The sequence below is a fragment of the Monodelphis domestica genome, chromosome 7, assembly GCF_027887165.1.
Source record: "Monodelphis domestica isolate mMonDom1 chromosome 7, mMonDom1.pri, whole genome shotgun sequence".
NCBI classification, from domain to species: Eukaryota; Metazoa; Chordata; class Mammalia; order Didelphimorphia; family Didelphidae; genus Monodelphis; species Monodelphis domestica.
Window position 1 is genome coordinate 168,536,826 of NC_077233.1, and position 9,795 is coordinate 168,546,620.

Genomic DNA, 9,795 nt, shown 5'->3' on the forward strand with positions numbered 1-9,795 from the left:
ATACACTCTTGGCTTTTAAAAGAGTTCAGAGACCTAAAACTAACATAAAAACAGAGAGATAACATCACTGGGGAAGAACTACATCTAGAAAGTGGACCTGGTTTCCAATGGAAGGAAGGTCTCCTTAATAGTAATAATTGTAAAATAATAATAATAATAGCAATTTATATAGCACTTTAAGGTTTATAAAGCACTTTACATGTATTATTTTATCCTCACAACAACACTAAAAGGTAAGTGTTATTATTATCCCCATTTTACAGATGAGAAGATTGAGGCTGACAAGCAGTTAAATGATTCATCCAGGCTTATAGAACTAGGAAGTGTCTTAGGTCTGCTTTGAACTCAACTCCTGATTCCAGGGTTGGGCTCTATCTGCTGAGTTACTTAGCTGCCCCTCTCTGGAGAGCCAATCAGTCATAGAATGGTAGTAGCCAGAGGCAGAAAAGGAACCTGAAGAACTCCTGGATGCACGTGCCAAGGGAAAGGAGGGGGATTTGTGCCCCTAAACACTGAGTTCCTGGATCCAACCTTCTAGGGCAATGAGAGGTAGCAGATTACATTGGAAAGAGAATTAGATTTGGAGTCAGACCTGTCAAATGAAGCAATGAGAAGGGTCTCCCTTGACCTTAATATCTTCATGGATGTCTTGTAATAACTCTGGAAACTCTTAATTCAAGCCCTTTGTCTGATCAGATCACATGTAGAACCTTTGAGCTAATCTGATGTTAATAACTCCTCCCAGTTGTTCCCTTCCTAATCACTCTTCCCTGATGAAATGTATTTAAATCCTCTCCCTTGTGCCCTTCTTCAGGCATTCTTGCATTCTAGTGGTGTGGGATGACCCAGAACTATAATTCCATTGCCTCCATTAAAGATCCTTATTGGGGACAGCTGGGTGCCTCAGTGGATGGAGAGCTAAGCCTAGAGATGGGAGGTCCTAGGTTCAAATGTGGCCTCAGACACTTCCCAGCTGTGTGACCCTGGGCAAGTCACTTAAACCCCATTGCCCAGCCCTTACCACTCTTCTGTCTTGGAACCAATACACAGAATTGACTCCAAGATGGAAGGTGAGGGTTTAAAAAAAAAAAAGCAACTTACTGTCCCAGCAAATCAAACCAGGAGACGTTTTGGCTCATTAATCAATCTCTTCAATTCTCAGTAATTTTGTAGGGACCTGAGATGGCTCTAGTGACTGTTCTCTTTTTAATTGCCTTCCTCACTATCTTGTACTAAGTTCTAGTAGTATCCACAAAGCATAGTTCTTAGAGATTCCTCAAATTTTTTTTTAAACCCTTACCTTCCGTCCTAGAATCAATACTGTGTATTGGTTATGGGTGAAGTGGAAGTTTAAGTTTTGAATTAAGTTTAATTATTGAAATAATTAGATATACCCTTTTTAGTCACTATTCAAAATGAGACCAGGGAAAACCATCAATTAAAATGCTATGCTTTTTTGGGAGAGAGAGAGAGAGACAGAGAGACAGAGAGGGAGAGAGAGAGACAGAGACAGAGACAGAGACAGAGAGAGAGAGACAGAGACAGAGACAGAGAGAGACAGAGACAGAGAGGGAGAGGGAGAGACAGAGACAGAGAGAGAGAGAGAAACAGAGACAGAGACAGAGACAGAGACAGAGACAGAGACAGAGAGAGGGAGAGAGAGGGAGAGACAGAGAGAGACAGAGAGAGACAGAGAGACAGAGAGAAATGTGGGGCTCAGATCATTGACCTGAGACAACTGCCCAGAAATTCGTCAAAAAGCCCTTTATTTATAGGAAAATCCTAATACATTAAAGCCTCCCAGAAAGGAATATCCTTCAAATCAACATTTTTAAGAAATGGTCAAGGATTGGAGGCAGATTTTTCCTTTTGAATGCAGATTGAAGTGAATGGAGTAAGGTTTACAGAAACTGGGAGGAAGGGCAAACTTATTAATATTTTAAAGTCCTAAAACATTTCCTACTGTAAAGACACTAGTTGTTTCTATGTCCTTCAGACCAAAGAGGATTAAGAGGCCTTTGTATTTCCAATGAGGTGGGTTAATCCAGTCCTGCAGGGAGAATGATGGGATGGGAACAGCTTTACTAACTTCTACTGGGATCCTAGGGTTATTGATCTTAGAGATATTAATAACTATTACCTTGAAAATAACACACTAATTTCTTACTCCACACAGTTCTAAGGCAGAAGAGCAATAAGGGCTAGACAATGGGGGTTAAATGACTTTCCCAGGGTCACACAGCTAAGAAGTATCTGAGGATAGATTTGAATCCCAAACCTCTCACCTCTGGGCCAGGCTCTCCTGACATTCCCAAAATTAACTATGTGAGGGTTCAGACTCAATTTGTGGATGAGGCTGGAGCATAGATGCAACCCCAAAATACATAAATGTATAAATTTAACAAATAGAGTTAAGTTTATGCCTGCCTTGGTGTTTACAATGAACAGTTCCAATTCCTCCAAAATTTTTAATTAAAAAAGCAAAATAAAACAGACTAAAAAATACAAAAGTACTATAGAAATATAAATGACTGGAGGAGTATCAGAGTAGCAAGAAGAATTCCCCACCACAAATCTTCTACACAGATCTTGAACATTTACCAAATAAAATTATGAAAGAAAAAAAAGGAAGAAAAAGTATCTAAGACAGAATTGAAACAAACACAGATCAAGAAGTGGGTAAATAGAACATTATAATACTGTGTCTAAAAGAAAAAAGAATCTCTGGACTCCCATTGCCATTACTTTTGTGAAGGCTGTACAGCAGGTAGAATGATCTTCCTAAAAAGGGATGTATCTTCTGAGTACTAAAAAATTCCATATAAGTCTACGGGGTGTTCAGGGAAGACTAGTAAATCTATTACTGGTGATGTCTTTTTGTTTTTTTTTTCAAGGAAACAAGCATTAATTTATCTATATATTTTATTAGTTAGCTGGGAGAGCTTCGTTCTTTATTTTTTGTTATTATTCAAAGATATTTTATTTTCCTAATTACAATAACAATTTTCAACATACATTTTCTGACATTATAAGATTCAAATTGTTTCCCTCCCTCCATTCCCTTCCCCCTCTTGGAGATAGTAAGCAATCTGATCTGAGCATTATACATGTATTATCATTCAAATACTTCAAGGCTGATGTCAGCCCCACCTCCCCCCTGCTCCTGGCGTTAAAGGCGGCAGGTGCCGTGTGCACTCCAGTCGTTCTTCGGTCTCTCATTCCGCCTCCGTGGGAAGGAGGTATCGAGTGGCTGCTGCTCTGCCGGAGGAAAAATTTTCATTCCGAAATGAATTATGGAAATCCTCCACCTTACTCGGACCCAGGCCCAACTGCCCCATATCCACCATATCCACAGCAACCTCAAGGATATCCTTCTTCTGGGCCTTATCCTCCTGGGCCTCCAGGACCGTATCCACCCCCTAATGCAGGGTACCCATACCAAGGCTATCCACAATATTGCTGGCAGGGCGGACCCCCTCCAGAAGCTCCCCAAACCACAGTGTATGTGGTGGAAGACCAAAGAAGGGATGACTCAGACCAAACTACCTGCCTCACAGCTTGCTGGACTGCTCTCTGTTGCTGTTGCCTTTGGGACATGCTCACTTGACCAGCCTCAACCTGTATCCTCTACTGATTGATGGGAGTTCTGATTCTTGATCTCTTTCTATTGCTATAATGAATGACTAGTTCTGCACAGATATCTCAACCACAACAATGATCAAATCCTAGATTAGTAGTGATTTTTTTTGACTGTTTAATTTAGTAACAATCTTTTTAATGTTCATTTTCTAATTTTCTTGTACTTTAATAATGTGCTAAATGATTTTTTGGCCAAAGGCTTGGATATGAAATTTATATTTATCATATTAAATTGCACTGTTTGTGGCGGTGGCAAATATGCAACAAACAAGCCGCTGGATGATTTATTTCCTAATTCCCTGATTATGTTTCACTACTCCCTTGTCAATAAACTTTTCAAAAGTAAAAAAAAAAGACAAAAAACCATACTTCCATATTGGCCATTGTTGTAAAAGAATACTCCTATAAAACCAAAACTCCAAAATAAAAACATAAATAATTGAATGTGGAAAATATTCTTTGATATGCATCTGAATCTAATAGTTGTTTCTCTGAAAATGAAAAGCATTCTTTGTCATAAGTCCTTCAGAATTGTCCTGGATTATTGTATTGCTTAGAGTAGCTAAGTCTTTCACAATTGATCATCATTACAATATTGCTGTTACTGTGTACAGTGTTCTCCCAGTTCTATTTATTTTGCTCTCCATCAGTTCATTTATGTCTTTCCAGCTTTTGTTGAAATCATCTTGCTTATCATTCCTTTGAGCACAATAGTATTCCATCACCATCCTATACCACAATTTGTTCAGCCATTCCCCAATCTAAGGGCATCCCCTCATTTTCCAACTTTTTGCCACCACAAAGAGCACAGCTATGAATATTTTTTACAAATAAATTCTTTTCCCTTTTTATGATCTCTTTGATAATGTCTTTTGACTCATGCATAAATTTGATTTAAGTGAAGAAGAATTGTACAAAGTCATCAGTCTCATGCTCTTCTAGGATCATCCAAGTCCAGGAGCAAGACAAAAGTCAAGACGTTCTGGTGATGGCTTGGGATGCATAGATCTTTGACTTCTTTGATGTCTAACCAGACTCTATGCACTCCACGGAGTGAGCTTCTGCCGCCTTCATGGTCCATTAAAACAAACTGTTCTCATTTCCCCTGGAAGATTCCACATGCTTGGGTTAGACACCCCCCAACTAATGGATTTAAGGCTTGCCAGTTACCTTCAACCTGTTTTAGCTCATCTGTGAGATGGTTTGCCAGAGTGTGACTACTGCACATGCTTTAACTTCTTAAAACCACAGATGAGAGCTGGGTGGCAGATAGATACCTAAGCAGAAAAGCAGCCTTGAAAAAGGCTCAGCAAGCCCTCACATTAGAGCAACTAATCTTTCCTGAACACCTCGTACACTAATATAATCTTCAGAAGATCCATCCCTTATAGGAAGATCATTCTACCTCCTGTATAGCCCTCATAGAAGTAATGCCAATGGGGGTTTAAAGATTCTTCTTTTTCTTTTAGACACAATATTATGTTTTATTTACCCACTTCTTGATCTGTGTACTAATTCTGCCTTCTCAGATACTTTTTCTTCCTGTTTTTCCCCTTAGATTATTTTTAATTCTTTTAAAGAGCAATTCATCTTCCCTAACACCCAGATGTGTAGAAAGTCATCCCTCAAGTTCATTCTCCTTTTCCTCTTTGATAGAATAAAGAGCTAATGAGTAAATGAATGAATGAAAAAACATTTATTAAATTCTTACTTACTATATATGAACCACTGAGCTAAGTCCTGAAAATTGAGACAGTCCTATATTTTGAATGTGAGAGACAACACATAGAGGAGAGTCTAGTTGTAGAATAGATGGAAAGACCTGGTTTATAATAACCATTAACAATGATAATTCATATTAATATGGTGTTGTTGTGTGCCCATTTGGAGTTTTCTTGGCAAAGATATTGGAGTGGTTTGCCATTTTCCTCTTCATTTGATATAGGGCTTTGGGTTTGGGGGTTTTATTTTTTATTTAATTTAGAATATTTTTCCATAGTTACCTGATTCATATTCTTTCCCTCCCTTCCTCCCCTCCCTTAGCATATGAATAATTCCACTGGGTTTTACATGTATCATTGATCAAGACCATGCTACTAGGTTTTAAGATATATAAAGTACTGTCTTTTATAATAGAACATGTAAGAATTATTATCTCTGTTTTTGAGATGAAGAAATTGAAGCTTGAAGATTTGAAGTGACTAAGTTGTATAGAGTACTAGAAAGACCACTGAACTTAGAAGGAGAAGTCTTTGGGTTTGAGAATCAATTACACCCTTTACTTGTCACTTGACTTTGGGTAATTTATTTAACCTCTCTGAGACCGTTTTCCCCCAGAATTTCAATTTTAGTTTTTTGTTATTCTGAACTTGACAAACCTCAACAAACACAAGAATTTCCATGTACAAAGGAGAACAGAAAAAGAGAAAGAAGATTGCAGATGAAACAATAAATCTCTATCATGAAAAACCTATTTTTTATAATACATAAATTCAAAACATTGGTTCAAAACTATCCTGATTGTACATGTTTCCCTCTGAACTTCTCACTGTTTTCTTCTGTGCCTTAACAAAATGTCTTTTATTCTCTTTTCTTACTTTTCTTTTTTTAAGATGGAAATATCATTATCAGTAGCTCCACTCACTTCTCTCCCTCTTGAACCTTTGAGATAGCTCTCCATTGTAAAAAATAAACATAGTGTGATATTGAAATCACTTTTAAAGACTGATATATATTAATTTAAGGTCACCAAGGAATTCACTTATGAAATTCCTAAATGAAACACTCAAGTCAGAATGGAGTTTTTTGGTAATTTAATTACAACAGGAGTAAGAAATTATTAGAGGGAGAGAAGGGAAGAGGGAGAGAAAGAAGAGGTTAACTCAACCTCCTGGAAGAGGCAGAGGGAGTTTTAGGCCTTGGAGGGCCAAGGCAAGGAAGGGAGTCAGTCTTTTCACTCACATGACCGATTTGAAGGAATACTATCTCCACCCAGCCTGAGCTCCAAAATTGAACTGGTGCCTAGCTCTGTCCACAGGAAGTGAGCGAACTCCAGAGGCTGTTCTCTACCTCACTTCCTATGCCTTACATGTGTCAATGGTGGCTCAAGCTTGGCTTAGGTCAGCCCAGGTGGGCAGTTAGTTATTTCTGATTTGTCATTAACTAGCACATGCCCGTGTAGTATGGTTGTGCACATTCTTGGGTGCTAGACCAAGCAAGATGGAGGAAATTAAAAAATCACAATAGTCAAGCAAAACAAATGCACATATTAGCTAAAAATTGTAAAAATTAAAATTAAATCTCAAATAATAAAATATTACATTTTAGGAGATTTATTAATGATCATTAGAAATCAAGGAATACAGAGGATACAAAATAAAGACCACATGGTCATGGCTGATTAGCCATTTCAAAATCCCCTTGCTTAGCTTACCACCACCACCATGCTGGCTACAAGCCCAAGAAAGAAACCCAAGAGGACTGCCCACTCACTAATATCCTCTGTCCACAGGAAGTACATAAGGACAGGAAGTCAGTGGGCTCCCAGGAAATGTAGTTCTTTTTTAGGGTAGTAGTAGTCTCTCGGTAACCGAGGATAACGATTGTCTTTGTGCGTTTTCATCTATGATAGATGAGTGTGCACAAAGACACTTGTGCATGAAGGAGATTTAAGTGGAAAAGTCGATTTTTTAGGGTAACAGATTTTCAATTATACAAAATGAAAATCTATCTTTCAATTTTCACTTAAGTGACATTGGATCATTGATCTAGAGCTGAAAAGGACTTTAGAGACTAATTCCAATGATGAAGAAACAAGAAAAGGAAGTTAAGAAATTTTTCTACAAACATATAGATAGTATATGTTAGATCAGAGATTTAAACCAAAGAATGATGATTAATAATCCTGATAGCCTGGCTTCTGGGCAAGAAAAACAATTTATTGATCAAGCTAACAATAATTAATAAATTAACTTATCAGTGATCTAGTGTGGCAATCTTGTATAGATCTATAAATACAATTTGGGTAACTCAGTATTCAGCCCCTCCCTCGTATATCCCAAGACATCTCTAATTGGTGAATGACTAATGAGGAAATAGTCCAACAAATCTTTTAACCCTTTCCCATCCCCCTGGGTGATAGTGGTTAATCATGTACTTGAGCTTGTGTCCCCAACAACTAAGGAGAGAAATCAAGTTCTGCCCAGTCAGGATTGTCCTCATGAAGTGTTTCTTAATGAGGAATCGAAGGACTTAGTTCTGCTTCTGACAGATTCTCTAAGCTTAAACTGGTTCTTATTTACTGAGCAAGTTGAACCCATAATCTCCCTTTTCTATCTAGTGGGGGTGTTTCTTAAAGTTCCTAGGAAAGAAGGAAGGAGTACAAAGGTCAAAGAATTGATTTGAGCCTGTAATTCAAAACCCAGGTATAGAAATTATTCAATATATTAAAATAAATTCTTTCACAAGTCCCTACCACAATGAGATAAGGTGGACTACTGAAGAGATTATGGACTGGGATCTAAGGCAAAGAATTAGGGGGCAGTTGGTGGCACAGCAAATAAAATAGTGAGCCTGGAGTCAAGAAAACCTGAGTTTAAATCCAGTCTCAGATACTTAGTAGCTCTGTGATCTCAGACAAGTCACTTAACATTGTTTGCTTCAGTTTCTTTGTCGGTAAAATGAGTTGGAGAAGGAAATGGCAAACTAATCCTTATCTTTGCAAAGAAAATCCCAAATGGGGTCAAGAGTTGGACAGGATAATCAACATGTATGCACAAAATGGTATAGAATCCAAATTTCTAAAGGAGAAACTGGTGGAGTTCAAGAAGGAAATAGATAGTAAAATTATACTAGTGGGAGACCTGAACTTACCACTATCAAATTTAGATAAATCAAATCAAAAAATGAATAAGAAAGAGGTAAGAGAGATAAATGAAATCTTAGAAAAATTGGAATTCATAGATATATTATGGAGAAAAATAAATAGGGACAAAAAGGAATACACTTTCTTTTCAGCAGCACATGGCACATTCACAAAGATTGACCATGTACTAGGGCATAAAAACATGGCAAAAAAATGCAGAAAAGCAGAAATAATAAATGCAACCTCTTCAGATCATAATGCAATCAAAATAATAATCAGTAAGGGTACATGGAGAGGAAAATCAAAAATTAATTGGAAATTAAATAATATGATTCTCCAAAATCAATTAGTTAGAGAATAAATCATAAAAACAATTAATAGTTTTATTGAAGAAAATGACAATGATGAGACATCCTTTCTAAATCTATGGGATGCAGCCAAAGCAGTACTCAGGGGGAAATTTATATCCTTGAGTGCATATATTAACAAATTAGAGAGGGCAGAGGTCAATGAATTGGACATGCAAATCAAAAAACTTAAAAGAGAACAAATAAAAAAACCCCAAATGAAAACTAAATTAGAGATCCTAAAAATTAAGGGAGAAATTAATAAAATCAAAAGTGAAAGAAAAATTGAACTAATAAATAAGACTAGAAGCAGGTATTTTGGAAAAAAAAAACAAATACACAATGTGCTGGTCAATCTAATGAAATAAAAGGAAAGAAAAAACCAAATTATCAGTATCATTGATGAAAAGGGAGACCTCACCTCCAATGAAGAGGAAATTAAGGCAATCATTAAAAACTATTTTGCCCAATTATATGGCAACAAATGTGGCAATCTAGGTGATATGGATGAATATTTACAAAAATATATAAATTGCCTAGATTAACAGAAGAAGAAATAGAATTCTTAAATAATCCCATATCAGAAAAAGAAATTGAACAAGCCATCAAAGAACTCCCTAAGAAAAAATCACCATGTCAAGATGGATTCACAAGTTAATTCTATCAAACATTCAAAGAACAACTAATCCCAATATTACATAAACTATTTGCATAATAAGCAAAGAGGGAGTTTTACCAAATTCCTTTTATGACACAAATATGGTACTGATTTTGTAACAGTTAAAATTCAACTGTTATGATTAAAATTTAGGGGAAACTGAGGCAGGTAGAAATTAGTTTCTCTCTGCAAGGAGTATTATATTTTTAGAGGTTTATTAAAGGTTGAGAATTTAAGAAAATACAAGTAAGAAAGGCACATGCTAGGTGGACCGAGAGGCCCAATTC

At 36.8% G+C, this 9,795-nt stretch overlaps 1 protein-coding gene across 1 annotated transcript; it reads left to right on the forward strand.

Moving 5' to 3' along the window:
* The first annotated feature begins 3,221 nt into the window (after positions 1–3,221).
* LOC100619937 (cysteine-rich and transmembrane domain-containing protein 1-like) lies at positions 3,222–3,614 on the forward strand. The gene has a single exon (XM_056804448.1). The coding sequence runs from the start codon at positions 3,287–3,289 to the stop codon at positions 3,605–3,607; it is 321 nt and encodes a 106-aa protein (XP_056660426.1). The 5' UTR covers positions 3,222–3,286; the 3' UTR covers positions 3,608–3,614.
* The last annotated feature ends 6,181 nt before the right edge of the window (positions 3,615–9,795 follow it).